We start from the raw sequence: 23,650 nt of genomic DNA on the forward strand, positions 1-23,650 counted from the left end.
TGTAGAGCCATGAGCCTGTAAGAAGCTTTTCAAAGTATTTGAGGTGGTCGTCTTAAAGACAGCTCCATAAAGGAAGCAGAAAATAACACACAAGTGAACAACTCTGCATCAGCAAAGCTACTGGTTATGAGCAGGCTAGAACAGAAGACACATCAGGATGGTAATCTCATAACAAAATAGGTTTGTTTTTTTTTGCTAGTGCTCCTAAAAAGCTCTTAAAAAGGAGGAATTCAATAGGTCTTAACATGATCTCTGGGATTTTCAATTCATCTAATACTGTTTCGTAACAGGATTGCATTTATCTCATTTCAGATCTCTTGGAAGTAAAATCAAATGGCACAAGAAATAATATTACTGACCTTATGAGGCAATCAGAACAATTTTGGAACTTTCTGATTAAAAAAAAATTTCAAAAAGTTCCCACCCAGCAAACTGATGGCTCCTTCCTATATTACAGTCAGTTGGCTCTGGAGGAGTCTTAAACATTTTACTGCATGGAGCACCATTTTCTATTTGTATTCTGTGGATTTCAGAACATAACTGTTGAATCTGATTATAAATTCTATGCAATCCTGTTGCTATCATTCCTGCTTAGTTTTGCTCCAACTTTTCTATAGAAATAAAATTGATTTCATTTGTAGTGTTTTACTTATTTATAGACTGCTGTAATTGTACACAGTGCATAGCAGAAGAGTTAAAATGCACCAATCTTGGTGACCAGCCATCCAATGCAGAGAAGTAGGAGTTACAAATTGAGGTAGTGTTAACTCTTCTGGCAACAGAGGTGAGATGGGGCTTGTGAAGGGCAGGTATTTTAAAGAGGAGTTTGAAGGATAGGGAGTATTTGACATGGAAAATTCAATAGTGGTGCAAAGCTTGATTAAAGCTTAATGGAGCAAAGCAAACAAAGTGAATTTCATCCCTGGAGTAGGTGCTGTGGTTTGGAGCTTTGCTGTGGTAACAATTCAGGGGTACCTCCAGGCTGCCACCAATGCAATGCAGATCAGGCATACTCATGTCAGCTTTAAGCAGGACAGATAAAACACCAGCAGCAGTTCATACCAGTCAGCAGAGAACTCATCTGGGACCTGGGAGTCTCTCTGAGCAGCCTGGGAACCTGAAGCCTATAACAACCATTCAGTCTTATCCAGATATTAACGTTTCTTTACTTCCTTGCTTATTTGCCTTCAGCAGCTCAGTGTAAAGATGCACAGAGTTAGGCTTAAAGATGGAGAGATGGCCTTGGAGGATGAAATGATGGGCTTGGGGGCTACCTTAGGCCAGATCATGCTTCTCCATCTGCAGGTGGCAAAGGACAGTTCCAGTTATCACAAAACCAGCTTTCCTGTTTTTATCTTATACCAAGGAATTCTTTCTTCCTTTCTTTCTTTCTTTTTTTCTTCTTCTTTTAATGTACACAGCATTACTTCAATTCTTACCTCAAAGTGTTATTCATGGTAATCTATTTCAGTTGTGGGAATAAGAAGCGCTGGAGAATAAAAGCAAGAAAGTAAAAGTTTGTGGAGGTTTTCTGCGGTTCTTAGATACTTTTCAACATTATTCTGTAAAAGTTAACTGTACTTCACGATGGAATTACTTTGCTTGAGATTTATGGAGCCAAGTTCTTTGCCAATGTGTGCTGAAATCAGTGGAGTTGTGCCAGCAGAGAGTATGGCCCTTGAATCATCTGGAATTTATTGCAACTGACACTCTGCTTCCAGGGAGAGGGAGAGATTGCTTTAACTTAATGATCAAGTATCTTCAAGACAGTCATCTGAGGCCTTCACTATTCTGCAGTCCTTGACTTCAGACAAATGGATGGATCTGATCTGCCATGATGGTGGTTTTGCATGAAGAGCAATCAGAGTACACAGGGAAATCTAATAAAATGTTCTAAATCCGGGCTCCAGATGATGGGAACCTCTGACAGTCAGCTTCTCAGTAATTCCAGAAAAACAAAATCACCTAATTGGCCTATAGCAGTAGAAATCAGAACAAACTGTTTTCCTTTGATAACGTTATATGGTATCTAGAGCAGGCATGTCATTGAAACTGGAGATCTTTGTTTTAAAAGGTTGGCAGAACATGCACCACCCTACCTTGCTGTTTCTTGACCACTGCTGTAACCGTCACTCCAACAGTGCAGCTCAGATGCTGGGGAGGAGCCCATCAAGCTTTAGTCCATATTGCCTGCCTGCATCTACATATTATTTGGTTACTACAATGGTGGTAACAATCTGAACAAAAATGTGCTTGAAGGTGAAGTATTGGATGCCCTATCATGCACCAGCCCCTTGGAACCATAGCCTTGGTAACCAAAATTCTGAATTTTTGAAGCATTTGTTGCAGATAGAGTTAAGCCAGCATGAACACTAAACTAATACGACTCCTGCAAGGTTTCTTCTCCTCCTCTCATGTTATTTTCAGAACACATTAATATTGTTGAATAGATTCTGCTCTCATTTTATTCATGTGCCTCTCAATTCTCACCATTTTATAACATTTTCATGCACAAAAGCTTTATTCAATGGAATTGCTACAACAAAGTGGTTGTTATCTCTAATCTATCTGCCAGTCATAACAACAAAAATGAAGCCATATAAACCCCTTTCTTTCCCCTTCAGCAAACTACTAGTTCCCTTAATAAGATCTGCAGCTTTATTTCTCAGTCTAAGGGGTTAAAAAAGATTACATAGATATTTTTTCTGTCTGTTGAGATAGCTTTTTTGAGGCTGTAGTGTAAGCAACTCTACAGTAAACTATTACTAAGAATGTAGATTAAAGATCTCCCTGTATATACAGTAAGCAGAGATGGACACCAATTTTGTTTTTGCTGCAGTTTCCTGCAAGGAAGCATTTTCAAACCTGAAGAACTGTGGGTATATTTCTAACAGTCTCAATAATTAATTCTGCACATTTTAAGCTGAAATCATATCTATCGACTATGGGATTTACAAAGTAACATATGACTAATTTAGCGTGTTGCCTCTGACATCTGCTCACTCTCAGAGCACACAGAGTGCTCGTATGGATACTGCAGAAGTAATAGGCTACACATGGGTGAGAGTGTTCTGAAGTCATCACCATATTAGATATAATCTTCTTTATTATGGAACATCTGGGCCAATTTCACATCATTTCGCCAATGGTACAAAGCTCATTCAAGATCTACTATTTTTATGAGCATTTTAATAAAAAGGAAACTGTTTTGTCTCCACAGAAAGGACTGTAATTACTATTCCACCTTCTAACATGGATGTAACAGTTGGAGAAAGCATAGTCCTTCCATGCCAGGTTTCTCATGACCCCTCCATAGCTGTGGCGTTCACGTGGTCGTTCAATGGCAACAAAATTGACTTCAAAAGAGGAATGCATCATTTTGAGAGAATTGGAGGAGTAAGTTTTTAAAACTCTTCAGTGCTTAATGAATTTATTTGCCGCAGTCATTAGGCCACACAAGCATTTTTCATAACTCTTCCATCACTATTTATATGCATGGTGAATCTCTGTTTCTTTAAAAGGATTGCAGCCATTTATTTTTCTTTCTTAGATTTCATAAAGGCACTTGAGTTATTTGTGAAGCCATAATAAAAATGTCCACATGAGAAAAACTAATGATAGCTATGAATATTTTAATTTAAAAGCTGGATTTTTTATTAATATTGAGCAATTTATAAAAATGTCCAGTATGAAAAGCACGTTGTGAGTGATTAGTTTACTTTCTTTGTATCTCCAGGAATCTGTTGGAGATTTGATGATAAGAAATATTCAACTTCATCATACTGGGAAATATGTGTGCATGGTGCAAACAACTTTAGACAGTCAATCTACAGCAGTAGATATAATTGTAAGAGGTATGTTTATTAAATGTAGACACATATCTTCTGGAGGAATTAGTATTTCTTAGCATCAGCAGCTGCTTAAAAAGTCCTAGGATGACAGTCCAAGATTTTGGTAACTCAGAGGGAGATCTGTGCAATTGTGCCTTGGCCTTTTTTGGAGGTTATTCTTTCTTGCTATGCAGTTCAGCAGAGGAGGGAATAGGGAAGTGTTCCTCTTTCAAAAGAATGGTGTCACCTGCTCCTTGCTGGGCATCTCTGGGTCATGATATAGGCTGGCAAAAATCGAGAGACCAGATCTCTTTCCACTCTTTGGAGATAATACGAAAGATCAGTTTCTATGATCAACTAAGTGATAAGATTGAAATTTTAGCTAATCCTTCTACTGTCAACAGCAAAAGAAGTTCTTTGATGGGAGCAAATCCTGTAGCCACTAGTACAAATCAGATGTCTGTACAAGGCACCACCTTGCACTCTTGATTATCCTCAGTTGTTGTCTTCTATTTTAAATACATTTATGTTAAAATATTTTTTGCATTAGGTCCCCCAGGCCCACCAGAGGATGTTAGAGTTGAACATATTTCTAGCACTACTGCAGTGTTATCCTGGAAATCTGGAATAGATAACAATAGTCCAGTCCAGATCTACAGCATTCAGACAAGGACTCCTTTCTCAGTTGGATGGCAGGCAGTTTCAACAGGTGAGTGATTTGAGAGTTGCCTTGTATTTTGTATGCATAACATTAATTACTCCAAAAATATTGTTTCATTGACATGTTTGTTTTAGTTCCTGAAGTCCTCAATGGTAGGACTCACAAAGCAACAGTGGTTGACTTAAGCCCTTGGGTTGAGTATGAGTTCCGTGTGGTTGCCAGCAACAGTGTTGGAACTGGGGAGCCGAGCAAGCCATCAGCTCTACTGAAAACCAAAGCAGCAGGTAAGTCCCTGGTTTCTCCTAGGTTTTTCAGCACAGGCACACTGCCCATTTGCTATTGTGAGAGGTTTGTGGAAGCAAAGCCTCTCTACTTCAGAGTTTCTTAAATACCTCCTTGGTGTTTTACCAATTCGTGGCTCTTAAGTCTCCTTGACCTGCAATGCTGATGCTAGTGATGGTTGGACATGCCTTAGATACCACATGCATTTCTCTCCAGCTACAAGATCACCTGAGCCAGCAATAAAGGCCGGAGCTGGGCTGTGCTTTTACACATCCCCAAGTGTGTCTAATGCCCATGCCTGAATGCAAGCTTTCATTGAAGCAATTGTGGAGCAACTTCTGTTTTCCTCCTATTATAACTGTACTTATACTCTGCACAGAGACTTGAACAAAAAATGATAAAGCCAGCTCTCTGGCATACCCTAGCACAAGCACATAAAGCCTTTGCTGCTTAGACTGCTTGATATCTGAACATCAGTGGGGACAGGATATTGGCTTTAACTGGAGAAAATAAATTACAACATCCAAAGCCCAGTGAGGCTAATAGCTTCTACTGACTCCAGGACAGGATCTTTCCTATCAGTCTGTCTAACCTTTACACATTTATCTTCCGGGACTTGGAACCACATGGGAAGAAAGCTCATTCTTGAATGACCAACACTGTCAGTCCTTTAACCTTCTCTGTTTGGTACAATTTATTTGAAGCTCAAACCTTTGCTTTGTTTTATGTTTCTCTCAGCCCCCTGCATATCAGCTCTCTCCCACCCATAAAACCAACACCTGTAGGATGGAGAGCAGTGAAATGGAAGCAGCTTTTACAATCCACTTTCTCCTCTCTTTTTATCTCATTTTCCATGTGCTGAAGCTTGGCAAGCTGCATTTCAGGACTGAACTTAAAATTTAATAGATTATATAGTAGAAAATGCGAGAGCTGCTCCAAAAGTAATGCCTCCTGTTTTATTACGTTGCTCCATGACACCAGAGGCAGATGTTGGTGGTATGGCAGCAGAGGTTGAACCTTTCCATCAGTATTCCGTTACATTTTATTGCCATGTGGCAGATGGCAGCAGAGGGGCAGTCTGACAGAACGGTGTGTATGGAGCAAAGGTCTGTGAAGTGCAGAAAAAATGACACTCATTGACATTCCTTAATGCTTGCTGAACATTTATGGAGACAAACAGAGGATGTCACCACAGTGAAGGATGGGTGCTGTGTTTGAGCAGTGGTGACAGTGGTCACCTCTGCTGGTGCAGATTTTGATAAGTGGATGCAAGCTCATGCTCATCATGAGCAAAAAATACATAGCTAGAGGCAGTGATTGTCTTGGAAAAAAAAAAAAAAGTGAGATGTTGTTCTATCAAGTAGTGTTATTGTGCTCTTTGTAGCTGTTGTATTTTCCATAAAAAGAAATAGGAGGCATTTCTTTTGGAGCAATTTAAACACATACAGTCTTGGAGAGGCAGATCTATCTATTTCTCAGAATACCCACCACTTTATTTGTCTATCTGCCATATTTTTCCCACAGCAGAATTGTTTCAAAATGTATTAAATCAGTTGATTTAAATCTAATAAGAAAAGGGCTTTTTTTTCCTATTGTTGAAGTAAAAGATTCTTCTGAGTACTGGTGCCAGAAAAAACTATTTGAACGTTAGAACACCAATTTTGATAGATTTTGTCTGCTTGCCAGGTGCAGAGGGAGAAATCAAATGAGGCTCATTAGCAGTCAGGACCACCTGGCCAGTATGGCAATGCAGAGGGTTGCAAGCTGCTCACCAGCACAGGGCTGGAGAGCTCTCAGCCTGCAGCAGGGACCAATCCTGTGCTCAGGTGGAGAGGGGATGTGTGCCCAAATGGCACAAACCTTCCTCCCTCTGGAGAACCCCAGGAAGCTTTCATGTGGGAGAAATAAGGGCATTGTGGAAAAGGAAGGCTAAAGAAAAGCTGCAGAGAGGAAGAGGCTTAATTTTCTGTATTTCCCCACAGAGCATCACAGATATATGCTTTCCAGCACACGATTGATCATGGAGTCAAAATTAGTCTTGAGAGGGTCTTTCTCGCTTATGCTGCCTTGGGGCTTTGTGAAGTGTGGTGTTCCAAACCACCTATGCAATCACTAACAGCTCTCATCAGTTTTATTGGGAGGATTCACAAGGCTGGGGCTAGAAAGAGAAAAAAACAATAAAATTACTATTATTTATCATGGCATAAAGGAGCATTATTTCTTTACAGTTTAGTGCAAGCTGAAGCTGGGCAAAGGGAACAGAAAGACTCACATCAGCTCTCCTTTACTGTTCACTGCTGTCCATTGCTCTGCCTCTAACCATCTCTGTGCAGTAGGAGTAACACTTGTCTTCAATTTTTTAATAGAATAGGAAACTACACGCAGCACCCCTGTGTGGAGAGCAAAAGACCAGCAGTAAAGAGGGAATTTCAACTTTGCTGTTACAGTGGCTATTTTGCCAGCTAGAATCTAAGCATTAGTAGAGCTGTGGGTGCAAATGAGCCAGTGTTTGTTCCATTAAGATGGAGCAGAGAATTAATCGAGGCTCTTTTGGTGCACTCAACTGTAATTTTTCATCTGTTTCTCACCTGTGGCCCAGCTGAGGCTCTGCTGAGCACTAGTATCCATTTTTTTCCCATGCAAAGGTAGTAAATGCTGAACACATTTAACACACGAACTGAATTTGTCTAAGCTGACTCGTGAAAAAGCAAAGTAGTGGTCTTGAATGTCCATTTTGGTTTTTTTTTTCCTTTAATGTTCTTTTCAGTCTTAGGTTATTCATCTCTGATGTGCACAAAGACATGGATTGTGAATGACAAAATGGAACACCTGCACTAAACTCCCAAACGAAGTTCCATTTGCACTTCACTCCCTTTTCTGACTACACAACAAAATCACCTTAAAATCTCTACTTTTCTAGAGGGAATTAAGTCAGGTAAAGATTTAGATGGGGGTTTCAGCCAAGAAGAGGCAGCCAGTTCACCTACTTTCTGGGAATGTGAAGAGCTGTTGCCTTTATTGCTCCTCCTGTAGCTGTGCTTAACACCAGAAGGAAGACATGGGGAAGGGTGGGCAGTCATGGCAAAACTTGCCAGAGCTGCTGAAAAAGTTTTGGCCTCACCTCAGCACCATTTTTAGGCAGTGGAAGCTGACTGAAGAACAATCTTGAAACATCAGCAAAGGTTTGGAGGTGGCAAACAATATAACTGCCCTCTCATGAGGGTTTTTGCCACTGTAAGTTGTGCAGCTGTCCTTTTTCAATACATCTCCAGTAGCAGAAAAACAGCATGACATCATCCTTACAAGTAAATTTATTGCAAATTATACTGTAGGAACAAAGCTGTTCTGTGTAAATCTCATCCATCACATCACAGTTCAGTGTCCAGAAAGCAGAAATGTTTATAGGCTGATGAGGTGAGTATGTGTATTGAGATATGGAGCAAGAGGCAAGAAATACTTTCTTGGCCTCTCCACCAAGAGCCATTAGACAAATGAAAGTCTCTTCAGCATAAACAGTAACATATTTGACCTCACCCATGGACCTATGCAGCCACATACTTGGAGCACCATTGGGGAAATCAGGCTCAAATCAGTGCACATTGGGTTTCTTACAATCCTGGCGGAAGGAGAACAGCAAGTTACGAGTTTTGAATTTCCTAAGGAAAGCATGCAGCCAATTAAAAAAAATTAATATATTGCTCCAACAACATGTTTACTGAACAAATGCACAATTAGTAAATCAGTAGTGTTGCAGCTACAGTCTGAATGGAACAGCATTTTGCCAATTAGTTGATGAGGCATAATAATGTCAAATACTTGATGCTACTAGCTTCTTTAATTAATTTTTTGAACAGGGTACTCATGTATCAAATACATCTGTGGCTTCAGCCTTAGAAACCTGAAAATGTGCAAACATGACTTTGGTTCACTTAAAATGCACTGTAGTAGAATGCAGCCCTTGTTGCACATGTTGAATGGCTGAGTAGCTGCATGTGAGAGGAGCTGGGAGGAAAGCTTTATTCTTGGAGTAGAGGAGACCCCCAGCAGTGGTGGCTGTTGCAGCCCTGGTGTTTTTTGTCCTCCAGTTCCCACAGTGACACCAACAAACGTCAGCGGAGGAGGAGGGAGCCGCTCTGAGCTGATCATCACATGGGAGGTAATTGGTAACTCAATTAACCTAAGCTGTCTGATGGGGGATTCTATGGGCACAATCACAGCACTGCTGAAATTCAGAGCCTTTCAGCTATTGGCTTGGGCTGAGCCTGAGATTCATCCTGCATCTGGAGAGGAAACAGTCTGTAAGATACACAGCAAGTTTTCTGTGTTATAGTGAACCATTTATAAAAATAAACAGCTTAAGAAGCATGTTATAAAGATGTTTAGAAGTCTGTATAACCCTCTTATCTCCATTGTACAGGAGGTGCTTAACACACTAATCTGCTTGGCCATTTTCTGCATTAACGTTTTTCATACTTTTGTTTACATGTTTTTCATTCTGGAGCACTGTGCTGACAAGGCATATCCTATTATGTGTTAAAGGAGATGAACCCTTTAATTCTCCAGCACTCCAGCAAGAGGAGAGAATATACAATTTCAGAACTGTTAGCCCCATCCTACAAGCTGCAGTGAGGGAGTGGAGTGCAGAAAGAAGGACGTTGCTCTCCTTCTCCAGCCTGATGAATTGGCCAACAACCAACATACAACCTCAGTGTTTTTCATTACTTTAATGAATTACTTTAAGTTGTGTGTCTCGAGCTGCATGTGGTCTTCAGTTAATTCTCAGCTGGGGCCATGGCTTCAAAACTACCACGTTCCCTTCGTAAGTCATGGAAAATGTGTATTCATTGAAAAAAAAAGTTATTTTCCTTGACTTCATTATTTTTCAAAAGAAAGGCCAACCTTGTGTCCATAGTTTACAGGAAAGGAAAAGAAATTAATTAATTCTAAAAGTGATGTTTTTCATCAGCTGAGTGATCTACCTGTGTCGTCCTATATGCTGATAAATTTCCCATTTAACCAATGTGAGAAGAAGGGAAGAGACAGAGGAAAAAAATGAAATCCAGAATCTCCACAAGATAAATAACAGTGCCATGCTTTCCCCTTTCCATTCTCCAAGCAGCGAAACTTGGCTTTTACTGAACTGAGTTTTCCTCCATATTCATCCCTCTCTGTTGTGTTTCATCTTCTCCTCCACCAGTCTATTCTTTGGGAGCAGAATGTGAAAATTGAAAACCAGCCTGAGAGATCTCGATCAAATTATCCTGTTGGACTCCGTCGCGTGTCCTGAAAAATAGTCGGAAAAAATATTAATTAATAAGCAAACAACACTGAATACGACTCTCTGGCTTTCTCTGATGAATTCACTAAACATTCTGATTAAATCTGAGGTCACAGGAGCCTCAAAAACAAACTAAATGCTCTAGAAAGTAGCTTGAGCTCTTATCAATCCCCACTGCACCCTCAGCACTCGCGTTTGACTCTCTTGGGTCTGGATAGGAAGTAGAAGGGGGCAGATTGATGAATTAATGCCTGTAAAACACTTAAGAGACGACAACATTTGTTAAGCATGTCAGATCATGGTTATAATCTGACGATCTTACTATCACACTAAAAGTAATTTATGAAGAAATAAATAAATTCAGTGCTCTGAAATCGACTGATGTTTCCCCGATTTTTCCCTCCCACCTTCTCACACCAGTAGCACTCCTGGTGGAGGAGCCAGAACCCACCTCAGGGGCAGCAGTTCAGCCCTTTGTACCATTTTTCATGACTGTTTTTCTGGGCACCTTGCTTTGATGAAAGCATCCAAATTAAATTGAATTTTGCTGGCAAAACTTCCTTTCTCCATGTACTGCTGTTCTTTTCTTGTTTTACAAATGTTCTCTTGCTTTGAAAAGCCAGCATAGAAGTACTTCTTTTTCTCAAGAAAATAGAAGTGTTCATTCTGGATACAGTCTTGATGGAATTGCCTGTTAGATGTGAGTCATTAATACATATCTTGACATGAGATTTTATTAATAGAAACATCAATTTTGTCATGTTAGCTTGCAATAACATTTCTGTTCTAAACAAACTTAAATAAGAAAACCTCCATGCACTCCAAACTCTCCCTTGTTCTAAGAAAATATATGTGCTCTACACATGCACAAGCAATTATACAGCTGACATGTGCCTCTATATACATTTGCTCCTTTCCCATCTCTTTCCTTCTTTTAAAATCATTTAAAGTTAGTGTTCCTATGCCCCTTGGGGGAAGAATTTCAGCTATAAACTGTGCTGAGTGAATTGCTTTTAATTTTGAAAACTTCATGCCTGAAAGAGAATAACTTTAATGGAGCTGATCAGATCTTTTGTTTCTAAATTGATTGCCTCAATAGATTTATTATTTTGATTTTTATTTCAATATTACATTGACTGATGGAGCAAACATTATTATCTTCTCTAAGGCACAGTCAACTGAATCAATACTCCTAAAATATTCTGAGAAAATGAAGATTCAATTAAAACAGTGTATACTTGCAAATGCTTATTGACTGACTGCCCTGTCACTACAGCCAGTGCCAGAAGAACTACAAAATGGAGAAGGTTTTGGCTATATTGTTATGTTTCGTCCTCTTGGCTCAACAACGTGGACAAAAGCAGCCGTGGCTCCCGTAGAAGCAAGTAAATATGTTTATAGGAATGAAAGCATTACACCTCTGTCTCCTTTTGAAGTGAAAGTTGGCGTCTACAACAATGAAGGAGAAGGGACCCTGAGCTCCGTATCCATTGTCTACTCTGGAGAAGATGGTAAAGTGTGTTACTCTTACTAGTAGTGGTTGTGTACAGCCTGTAGGTCCCAGGTGTGATAATGCAGGTCTCTATAGGGGCGGTAAGAAATCTGTGCAAAGCTGCTCATGGCAGATTCTCAGGAGACATGGGACAGAGGATGGGAATTTGGAGGGAACAAAGGCAAGGAAAAGATTTTCAGAGTTACTTTAAGTAGATGGCATGTTTCAATACACTTGTCTCAAGAGCTCCCATTGAGCAGGATGAGAAAAAGCAGGAGACATTCAGAACATTTTATCTATAGAGAGCGCAGACCACTCAGTACATATGATCTCTAAAAATCTGTCCCAGATTAGAGGTTATGACCAATTTTGGAAAATTACAGTTTTGCTACCGTTCTACAATAAACTAAAGATTCACACCAGGTTTCCCAATCCTCTCTGTGCTGCTTCCACCAAAAGTCTTGACTTTTTCTTGAATCTCTCTAATTTTCTGATGCAACACCCTTTTGATGCTACAAATGCTCCACTTGCTGCCTTTTCTCTCGTGATCCAGAGCCACAGATAGCACCAGGAGGCACTTCAGCACTGAGCATCTCGGCAGCGGAGGTGGAGGTCTCCTGGCAGCCCATTGCATGGAACAGGCACACAGGCAGGGTGCTGGGCTATGAGGTGAGGTGGTAGCAGCTGCTGCTGCTGCTGCTGTTGTTGTTGTTGTTGGGGTGGGATGGGTGTTGTGACTGGGATTGGGCACTTTGCAGACATCCCTTCCCCAGCCACATTGATATTCTGGTTCTTCTTCCCTTGCTGCCAAGTCAGCAGATAATGCGGCTCTTCACCTGACTCTCATTAACAGCATTTCACCTGAGATAATCACAAGCATTTACAGACCAGGACTGCAGTTCTCACCCAGCCTTTTTGTAATGTAAATTAAAACCTCAAGATTAATCATTTGTGATGGCCACCGTACAAGGACTTGTGCTGGGTTCTTGATTCCACAAAACAAGGTTGATCCTCCCTCCTCTTACGTAGCTTTAGTACTGCCTGAGTATGATGGGGGAAGCTGATATTTAGCAGACATGCACATGACCTCCATCATTCCTTACAGAAGAGAATGCACGTTATTACTAACCAAAGCTTCTGCTGCAGTGTGTTTGAAAGGCTTTGAGCTTCTCGCTCCTGTTTACAACGAGCAGCAATACCCAAACCTTCCAAATCAAATGTTCATTAAAAACAAAGAATGTCTAATGGCTGTTACAGACAGAAAATTAGACAGGATACAAAATAATTAAAATCCTCTTAGATGATGTAGATAAGTGTTTCTTTGTATCTTTTAAAAAAATTCTCTTTAATCTATTCGAACTTTAAAACCAAAAAGCTTTTAAAATATCTTATGTTATCAAGGTTTTCCTTTTGGATTTCTATAAGGATTTCATTTGCTTTCTTAATTTGTATTATGTTTCTAAAATTTTATTTCTTCTCTATAAATATTCATGCTTGGTTTTATTTCCTGCTAGTTTTGTATATGAAAAATCCAGTACTCCTTGAAATCTTCACTGGCAGCTTGTCTACTTGCCAGCCAAACCTGTACTTGATTTAAAACAATGAAATGCCTTGTCTTTGTTTTGTCTTTTCAGGTTTTATATTGGACAGATGATCCCAAGGAAAGCACAGCTGGTAAAGTCAGAGTCAATGGGAACATAACAGCCCAAAATATCACAGGCCTAAAAGCTAACACAGTGTATTTTGCAACAGTTCGGGCTTACAACACAGCAGGGATGGGGCCCTCCAGCGCCCCGGTAAATGTCACCACTAAAAAGTCACGTGAGTATTCAATTTCTTACAACAAATGTTGCAGGCTCCCAGGTGGGATAGTGACATTTCAGCTTACCATGACCCAGCTTGCTAAATGTTGCAGTACCAAAGAAAATGGGATCCCAAATTTCTACATAAAATTAAGCAGTGAAGTCTGTGACTGAGAAACTTCTCTGTCTCTTGGTTCCTAATTTTGTGGTCAACGTTGAGTTAGTTTGCTCAGATTCTGGTATGCAAGATGCTAATGTAGTGTTTAGATTGGTGTTCAGCGCTGTCTCAGTGGAAGCTACAGTTCCCAGTGATTGAAATCAGCCCTGAGGTTATTTCTTTTACCCTATCCTGCTTATGTGCTCAGGTAATTCTCTACACTTGCAAAACAAGATAACAGGGGTGTTTTTGTTCCTACAGCACTAGCAACAATTAGGAAGGATCTTCTTTTCAAATGCAACAGTGTGTCACTTGCTTTCAGGAAATTTCAAAAGAGATTCAAAGTCCATTAAGGAAAGATGTTCCACAGGTCAAACTGTAGATTTGGGTATGGGATTGTGGCTTCTATTTTATTTTATTTTTAATTTTTCTTTTAAGGAAACTCTTACATTCTCCAGATATTTCTGGGGTCCTCTGAATTGTGCCATGCAGAGGGGAACGTATGTGACACATTCACTTAAATACTATTTAATCAGTAGCTGCTTAAATTCCCTGTAATTTTAGAAGCAAAAACATATGCTTTTCTACTTGTGAGAATAAAAGCTATGTGAAATGTAGGCTTTCATGAGGCCATTCTCTGAGATAATACAGGAGTGCTGTTCTGCAGGATAGAACCTGTAAAGGAAATGCTCACTAACAGCAAAATAGGAAATCTTGCTAATCTACATGCCCTACTTTTTTTATACTTTCAGTGGACTATGTTTTCCCAATTTATCAGCACTTTTGCACAAAAAAGGAATCTTCTGTCTCTCCTCGTTTGTCCTCTTATCCATGTATTACTCTAGGTTATTACTTTAAAGTGCTGGACAGGAGCTAACTACTTAAATGAGTTCATGATAAAATTTAATGTAGATAGCATAAGCCAAAATAAAGCCAAAGAAAATATTTTGTAAAATTCGAAGGAAGGCTTTTCTGACAGACAATGTGAAATGGACTCATCTCTGGAAATGATTCTCTGTATTTGTATGTATACTTGTATGAAAGAAAAGATAAAGACACATCAGTCAAGAAGCAAAACAAAAATGGGACAAATTTGATTTTGATCTACATTGATTTCATCTTCTCTCAAACTCAGGATGGTGCTAATAGTTCATTTAAAAATTAAAGTCAAAACAACCTATTTAATACTTAAAAACATATATTAAAATTTTGATTTCGTTTCTGAAAGATGCAGGCATTTTCAATATGAGAAGAGACAGTGCATCAAAAGCATGTAAACGATACACATCTACATCAGGAGCTTTGGCTTCAAGCAAATAGCTCTGTCTTCACACTCATTGCCAAAGATTCCTAGTGTTCTATACGTGGCATTATTGAATAGACTAAACAAAACTTAAAAGTACAATGGGCCTTTAGCCAAATAGGTGCACTTCTGATTGAAACATCTAAGATCAGTTCAATGTCTAAGTTGATCTCATGGTGTAAGTTTACTGCTTAGGAAAGTAGAAATGATGAATATGCTCCACCAGGAAGAGTTAGAAGGCTCAGCTCTTCTGCTTACTTTATTTACATGTCATCATGATTATAAGGGATTTCACTGCTTTTTAATTACTAATGCATATTTCAACAGATTTACATATTAGAAATACTTTGCAAGTATAAACTTCAACTCAAAAAACCTGCAAGGGTTTCCTAAAACATAAGTAACTTCATTAGCTTGATTTACTTAAGATTATCGAATGTTCTTGATAAAGTTGGTAAGAAATTAGTTGTGGAAAGGACTGGTCATCTTAAATCTAAGGAGCTGTTCACAGTGTTCTTGTTTATGCGTATCACTGTGGGTTTGGGAAAGGGCTATCCATTACTGCCTATTCTGGTCCTTGACTGTAGATGTAAACCGGATAATTCAGCTTAGGAAGTCACCCAATGGTGTTTTTTCCAACCTAAAGCTTGGGAATTTAGATGGTTTTAAGTGTTATGTTAGAAGATTTTGAGTAAGATGATATTCACCCATATTTGAGGGCGTCAGTTTTCAAAGTACCCAATCAATTAAAAATTTGACATCCTTTATATCTTATGCATGTTTTGTGTCCAAATTCCTTACCTAAAACATTTTATGAAAGCAGCAAAGAAGTTTCAAACAAAATTTAAGTAGATTTGTGGTTTTATGCATGTGAATGCACTCAAAATAAAAGGAATCTTTATCCAGTATGGACTTACTGTTCATGGAAGGACATTTGCTTAGATTCACCTGAGTGACCCAGTAACACCTCCTTTTCCAGACAGTGAGGTGGATTAAACTTTCCCACAGTCCAGAAGTAGATAGATACATGGCAACAGATGCCATTGATTCATTCTCTCTGTGTGGTAAATAAACAGATGATGGAGTATTACCAAGTCTGCAGTACCTTCTGAGTTATGCATGCTAACCATCGGTATGTAGGAATTGTAGGGAGTGAAGAAGAATCCCAGAAGTTTAACATTTTAAAGTCAGGCCTCAGACCCTTACAAACCAGAAGCCCGTTCTCCAGATCTCTCCTGTCTTTTCTCAATTATTTTCAAATCCTTACTTCCTCTGACACCCCTGGCACTCTCCTCCCAGGCCGGATTTGGGGAGCACACTATAGAGATGGAGATGATGTAAATCTGAGACAGTCAGTTCAAAGGCACAGTTTCAACTTCACACGTTCACACAGGATTCGATTTCTGTCACTCGTAGGCAAATTTTCAAAGTCCTGGCATTTAGGCATGAAAAACCTTTGAAAATCTACCCTCTGCCTATTATACTGAGAATTTATAAAATCTGCAACGTTTCATGATGGATCACATGGAGACTTTAATGTGTAACTCTTTGTAGCCTATTCTCATGGCCGATGAAAATCGAGCCTTTTGTATTCTGCTCCTAGTTTCAACTTTTTTTCTGAAATCCATACAGCAAAATATTCTGTAGTCCATTAAAAGATAGATAGGAACAACATAATACTTAAATAAAATCTATCAAATGTAACTTGAACTGTCAGGCACTGTCAGGCTTTGCCTAATTTCCAAAATGAACACACAGTAAGTGGTTCTGTGCTATGAATAGATCTGTATTCTGACTAATAAGAGAGCAATGATGAATTGGAAAATATTTTTCACTCTTTCAGACTTGAATCACCCATGCATTTGCTACTTCCATGTCAGAGTCTCATTCAATTACACTATGCAAATTAATATGAAGTTGTATCTTGCGATTATGTAATATAAAGTTGTATCTTGTGATTATCATCATCTTTTCTTTTCTTTCTTTTTCTTTTTTTTAAAGCTCCCAGTCAACCTCCAGCAAATATCGCATGGAAACTGACAAATTCCAAAATCTGCTTGAATTGGGAACACGTGAAAACAATGGAGAATGAATCAGAGGTGCTAGGATACAAAGTAAGTCATTGCTTTATCTTGTTAATCATATGTGTTGTTTTTAGTAGAGGTGAAAAAAGTGAGTTGTTGGAATGTGACTTCGTTACTCATGAAAAGGTGAATTTTATGGAGTCACTGGGATGGTTGGCTGACACTTATATAATGCATGGAAGAATATCTCATTTGGATTTGGACGTCTTTATTCCAACACGAAAGTTTTCTATTCCCATTACTGGGCTCCTCTTCTTCTTTTTCCCTTGTAATGTTACTTGTGTAATGTTCTTGCATTGAAGGAGTTTCACACGCCTGTAAGAAATAGAGAACAGCCTCTTAAAAATTAAAGAGATGTTATAAAATATGTTTAAAAGTCCTTACTCTGACAATTCATAATCATAACTTTGAAGATAGAATGGAAGGCACTCACATAAAGATCAATGTGGGTGAAGTAAAAAACAGTTCTATAAATCTGCTTTTTAGGGACAGGAACGTTTAGTTTAAAGTTTGTTTGCAGTGTCTCTAACCCCCAAAGACTTTCTGGAAGACCCAAAAAGTGGTCAGAATGGCTGTGGAGAGCACTTAAATGGGGAAAGGTTGTCAGGATCAAGATCCTTGTGTTGCTCAGCATTTAAGTGTCTGTGAGGGAGGGAGGGAGGAAAAGGACAGAAAAAATATTCTACCTTGTAATTATTCTTGATATCACATCCTCTTACAGCCTAGTTAGTGTGCTTGAGTAGCCCCACATACTGGGGAAGACATTAAAATCAGACTTTTAAGCTCTTTTCCCTTGTGTCCTATATATCTGCTTCTCAGTTATAACTGCCTGTTATATTTTGTTGTGGAGAGAAGTGCTTTAAGTTCTCAACACAGTATTTTCCATACAATCTCCATTAACTCTATTTCTCCTCCTGCTTTGCTCTTCAATTGCTCTTTTTATCATAACTGTGTAAAAAGTCAAGAGTGCTAATGAAGAAGAAAGGCTTTCTAGAAGGCCCAGTCTGTAGGATTTCCATCTCCCCAGGGCATGTGGGCTCAGGGCTGCTCCACACCTTGTCCCAGAGATAAATTAGTGAAGGCAGGCACTGGGTCCATCATATTTAATTGCACAAATGCGCTTTCTAAGTGGAAACCCAGATGCTACTGTCCAAACTTCTGTCCTTTCATTTCTCAGCTGTGTAAAGAACAACATAAAACTTGAAGTAATTGAGTAACCTCTGTTCCCTAATCCTTTTTTGTTTAGATTTTGTACAGACAAAACAGACACAGCAAAGCTCATATACTGGAGACAAACAACAATTCAGCTGAACTCCTGGTGCCATTTGAAGAAGATTATCTCATAGAAATAAGAACCATCAGTGATGGTGGGGATGGCAGCAGCAGCGAGGAAATTAGGATCCCAAAAATATCAAGTACATGAGATTGTATTTCCTTTCTCTGAATATCAGTGTGTAATAAGAAATCTGTGTGCCTCTAAAAAGGATTAACAGAGTTTTTGCTACCATTGTTGACCTCCCTTTGTACTACTGGGTGAACGTAGATTAGTCTCCAGTTTTGCCATGTTCAGTAGTAGAGAAACTGCTTCACAACACCTAGATGTGACCTTACCTGTAATGCTTTTCAGAAACGTAAGCTTTCTTACTAAACTCAACTCTGCAGCTTTTGTATACGCTGCAGGATTTAATCTGATCTGGAGCTGCTGCATACACCGAGGTAGATCTCCTCAGCTGCACTCCACGGCTAGCTCAGGTGCCCAGGCTCTGCTCTTATTACTCATGCAGAATGGAACCCTGAGTTAGAATTTACCAACCCAAACCCTCCTGCAAGCAGATATCTATGTGCAGGCATGAGAAGGCCATTCAAAACTCCCTAGAATTGCAGCTACAACTTGAAAGTGAATAAGAAGAACCCATCTTTTGGATATTTTATTTTGCAGATATTTTTTAAAAGAACATTGTTAGACTAGACTGCATAGGAAAATGTTTTTGGATAGAAATTTCCTTATTTTTATGCTTATATCTTTATAGGTTTAAGCTCTGGAGGAATAAAATTGTCTCCAAGAGAACTGCATATGTTGACATCTGGGATCCTACTCTTGAGTTTTGTTCTTATATACTCTTTTCCTTCATGACTGAAGCAATGGACTCTAAAAATCGAACTACCTGTAGATTCTGTCTTAATACTTTATCACAACTAAAATTTCCTGTAAAGAAAAATAGTGGGGATGGAGGGGGGGGGGAGACAGAGATTGTACACATATAAGGAAATGTAAATATTAATAATGCATTAATTTAAAAATGTAAGCTTTGAAATTCATAGATACATAGGTACCAAATATAACTTGAAATTGTGAAAAGAGTGATCTCAATTTTTTTTTTTTACTAATTCTTACTGAAACTCCAACTTAATGGTATGGTAAATGTGGAAGATTTGCACCAGGAGGAAACTGAGAAGAGACTTGAAATTGCTTGTGATGTGGATATTAATTATCTCACGTTCTTCAATGTAACCTCTAAACAAAAGCCACCAAAAAACATTTCAAATAAATAACAGTTAGTTGTTTACTTTTGGTATTACAGGAACTACCATAGAATGCATTTTATGAAGTATATTTGCAGGGGAACTGTTAGTTCAGGGCTTCGACTGGTAATTGAACACCTGGTGAAGGGGTGTGCCTGGCCCAGACAACACAGGCAAATTGTTTGCACCTGTACTCCCACTTAACCAGAAGGGTAGAGGCCCCCTGGGCTCAGATAAGGGCCACTGCTGGAAGGAGAGCATCTCTTGGACTTAGGCTGCTTCCTGAGGAGATGTGCTGCCTACACAGGGATCCTTTTCACCAACTGGGTGAGTGCAGTTCTTTTTTTCTGTATGTGGCTGTTGGCTTACCTGTGTATGCTTTGGCTGGTGTTTCTAAGACCCTGTCAAAAGCAATTTTGCTTCTTTATGAGCAGAAAGCAGAACAATGCTTTATTGTTTTCTTCTGAAAAGATACGCCGTGTTAAAAGGAGGTATATGGATCAACCCCAAACCTTTGAATTTAAGAGAGTTTCAATGGTACCAGCAAGCCTTGAATCAGGTTTGGACAAGGCAGAACCTTTTATGATTTGAGATATACACTTTAAAAGGTTGTTTGATGCAAAGGCTGTTCTGATCAACAACTTTTTTTAAGGGGAGATTAAAACATATCTGTCTTCTATCATGTTTAGTTATTCTTCAGCTGGTATTGTTGTTCTTTGCCGTAGGTTGAAAGTGTAGATTCATCTCTGGTATGGGTGTGAAGGTAAATGAGAAGAACTCTGATTTTCATCATCTTGAAATATAAATAAAAGCATCTAATTAAGCCCTTCAATCTACTGAGTTATTGGAATGTCAAATTAAACACCAGAGTGAGCATGACTTTCAAGTGAATAGATAGAGCTTAAAACATGAAGTCACATTGCTGTCAGCTTTAACAACATCCTGCAAAAGTGATGTTATCTCACATCACTACTAGGGGGCTTCTCATCCTTCCCACTACATTCTGAAGTCTGTTTCCTTTTCATTACTGACAAATGTGTTGTCTCATCTTTGTAACCATTTGCAACAACAAACTAATCCATTTCCTTCCCTACCCCAATACTTCTGAAAAAAAAAAAGGGCTCAAAGGAAGATGGCAGTGTGTATGCACATGAATGAGCAGAAGAATATGCTTTAACCTGTGCATGACAATCTTCTAAAAAGCTTGATAAAAGATTTGGTATGGAGGCTAAGATGGAAGCAAGAGTCTTAATCATGGAATAGCTTAAGTTAGAAGGGATCTTAAGCATCACCCAGTTCCAATCTCTTGCTGTGGGGTGGCTGCCCCCCCCAGCTCAGGCTGCCTTGGGTCTCATCCATGGTCTTGGGCTCCTCCAGAGATGGGATGCCTGCAGATCTGAGTGAAACATTTCTTCCTAGCATCTAACCTAGACCTCCCTCTTTTAGTTTAAAGCCATTCCCCCAAAGCCTATTGCTATCAGACCGTGTAACAGGTCTGCTCCTGTTTATAAGCTTCCCTCAAGTACAGAAAGGTCTCGGTGAGGTCTCCCTGGAGCCTTCTTTTCTCTAAGCTAAACAAGCCCAACTCCCTCAGCCTTTCTTCATAGATATTGCCCTTAAAATATGAAGTTGTATGGGAAGTTACCAACATTTTGATGCCTGGCATTACTGATGTGCTGAGAGAACTCCACGTGCTCTGACAAAGTAAAACCATAAATAATAAACACGTAGCAAGAGCATGCATTATGAAACGATGTTCAGTTTTGATTTAAGTACTCCAGAGGATGAAAAGGATGTTAAATCCCTAGGACAAGGTATTTCACTAGGAATTGCACTTTCTATTAAATATTTGCTTTTTCTGTTGATGCTATCAAAGCCAGGAGAGTGTATTTCATGTTCTTGTGGCTACAGAATTGAGTGTAGAATCATGGGCTTTTCTTCTTTGTGGATAAACAAATTTTACTTGCATCTGGTGATATTCAATTATCCTCATACTGAATTTAACGTAATGTTTCAAAAAGATGACCACTGCAGTGGAGCTCTGACAGAGCTTTTTGCATCATTCCATCCCAGCAGGTCTCTAGCAGCAGCTTGTTGCTACCATTGCAGCTTGCCTGCATGCAGATTTTTTTATCATCCAATAAGCAAGGGCTATTTTTTTTTTTCAGTAAATGTAACTTAAACTCTTATGTTTTATAACATAAATGTGATTCTTTCACTAAGCTTAAACAAAAAGATTTTTTTTCATTCAAGGAAGGAAATACTTTCTGCAGAGCAGTTGCGTAGAACTATATAGGAGGACCGATAGATGATTAATTACAGGGAGGTTCTAAAAATATAATGCTGCTTTTAGAAGCCTGTCCTCTGAGATTTCTACAAAGATACTAATTGCAGGAGTTACTAGGAAGAGGTTTAACACAGCTTTCAGTAGAAGAGTGTAGAATGAAGTGGATATGGTATTTAGAAATCTTGTTAATACCCTAATGAAGATTGTTTTTCTTTGCAGTGAAGCAAAACAAGGAAACATTTCCTAAGATTTGTTTTCATTTCTGCATGCATTACTGATTTTCCTTGCAAGGTGTTTTTCTCTCTCTAAAAGGTAATTCTCAAATCAGGCTCTTTCCCTGTGTTTGACCTCATAATTTCTACGTTTGTCTTATTCTGTTATTTCTATGGGAGAATCCCCTTTTTAAATCAAGGGAAAACCCTAGGAACTGGAAGATTGCTGACTTGAATAAAGCTGTTCTTTTGCTGGGCTTTCTTAGAGCTGGAATGTAAGTGGATTACCAAGTAACTATTCCACGTAGCAACTTCCAGTTGAGGAATATGCACATGTATTTACACAGGAAGGACCCTTGAAAAATCAAGGCAATAATCAGTGATCGTTACAGCTTCTGTTTCCTGGCTCTTCCATGAGCCACCATATGGACAGTGCCTATCATAGGACTCTGCTCCACCGTTGTGGCCAAGTGCTCCCCTCTCTGCCTGGGGGAGTCAGGTGTTTGGCATCATAACTACTAAAACCAAGCAAGACACGCAGCTCTAGCAAATAATCTTTTCATTCTTTCCCTTAGGAGATGTTTACTTCAGCAAACAGAACTTAAATTGATCTAATTCACTATTTTGTTCTGCTGCTGTGCTTCCTAAAGTAGATTTACCTAACGTTGAGAAACTCAAACAAGAGGAGAATGCCTTAAAACACAGCTTCTAAGCAGTCTTAAAAAGAATGCCATTAAATAATAATATGACCCCCCTACTCTCTCTTAATGAATGAAGTTTGTTAAATTGTGGAGGCCCATGTTCTTCCCTATCATTGTTTTTTGTTTCACTAAAATAAGTGTCCAAATGAAACTGGACTCAATCTACAGAACGATGTTGAAAAAGCCAGGTAGCCAGCTTAAATGATTTCATCTTATATCTTTATAAAATGTTATTAAGACATCTGGTGCTGAAATAGAGTTTGGTTGACTGGAGGAGGGAGAAAAAAAACTTGCAAAAATAGTTTTGTTACTCGCAGTTGTAGAAAACATTTGAAAATAAGAATATGCACTTCCTAAAACTAGAAGTCAAGAGGAAGATGACAGAGAAGGGAAAGACAAAAACAACCCCACTTATTTGCCCCATACTGGAAATGCTGGGTGCTGTCCTCCCAGATTTCAGAGCATAGGATCAAATCCAAGACAAGACTGAGATTTCCAACAGCAGGAAAAGTAAGATCTATTATATTTTGATGACATAAGCAAAGTAGCAAAAAACTAAAACCAGTCACAGTCAGAGATTTTCATTTTAAATTTAATACATCAACAAAACATTTGTCCCTGGGGGGGGAAAAAAAAAGCAATTTTGAGTCTATCCAAATGTTTCAGTTGTTTCCAATGCAATGTTTCACTGTGATTTAAGATCATTTAAACTTTCTTTAATGCCTCCTCCATTCTTTATAGAGCAATTTCTGAATATGAATGCCAAGAAACTAAATAAAATAGCCCATGTGTGCTATTGTACCAACCCCTAAATCAGCATTACCCTGATGTGCAGAAACACCCTGGTTTTTTTGCAGGTCATTGGAATGCAGTGCTAGAGAGGACTTGACACAGAGCTCTAAATCACACTTATGTATAAATACATTGCAAAAGCAGAGAAAGATTTTATTAATATCTGAATGTACTGCAGTCACAGAGAATTTCCCACAACGATTTGCTGTGCAGAAGCCAGAATTAATCTGCTCAGAGAGGCTTTGG

At 39.0% G+C, this 23,650-nt stretch overlaps 1 protein-coding gene across 1 annotated transcript in view; it reads left to right on the forward strand.

Annotated features, from left to right (window-relative positions):
* Nucleotides 1–23,650, forward strand: part of LOC125698838 (contactin-6-like) — a 139,804-nt gene that overhangs the window by 107,988 nt on the left and 8,166 nt on the right. Inside the window, exons 14-24 of the mRNA XM_048957669.1 lie at nt 3,221–3,396; nt 3,737–3,854; nt 4,381–4,539; nt 4,626–4,775; nt 8,859–8,929; nt 11,328–11,562; nt 12,097–12,212; nt 13,178–13,364; nt 16,807–16,919; nt 18,136–18,304; nt 18,920–19,739. Coding sequence (XP_048813626.1) covers nt 3,221–3,396; nt 3,737–3,854; nt 4,381–4,539; nt 4,626–4,775; nt 8,859–8,929; nt 11,328–11,562; nt 12,097–12,212; nt 13,178–13,364; nt 16,807–16,919; nt 18,136–18,304; nt 18,920–19,023 — 1,598 coding nt within the window. The 3' untranslated portion in view covers nt 19,024–19,739. The remainder of the gene's footprint in view (nt 1–3,220; nt 3,397–3,736; nt 3,855–4,380; nt 4,540–4,625; nt 4,776–8,858; nt 8,930–11,327; nt 11,563–12,096; nt 12,213–13,177; nt 13,365–16,806; nt 16,920–18,135; nt 18,305–18,919; nt 19,740–23,650) is intronic.

This window comes from Lagopus muta, chromosome 11 (genome assembly GCF_023343835.1).
Source record: "Lagopus muta isolate bLagMut1 chromosome 11, bLagMut1 primary, whole genome shotgun sequence".
In the NCBI taxonomy this organism is placed as follows: Eukaryota; Metazoa; Chordata; class Aves; order Galliformes; family Phasianidae; genus Lagopus; species Lagopus muta.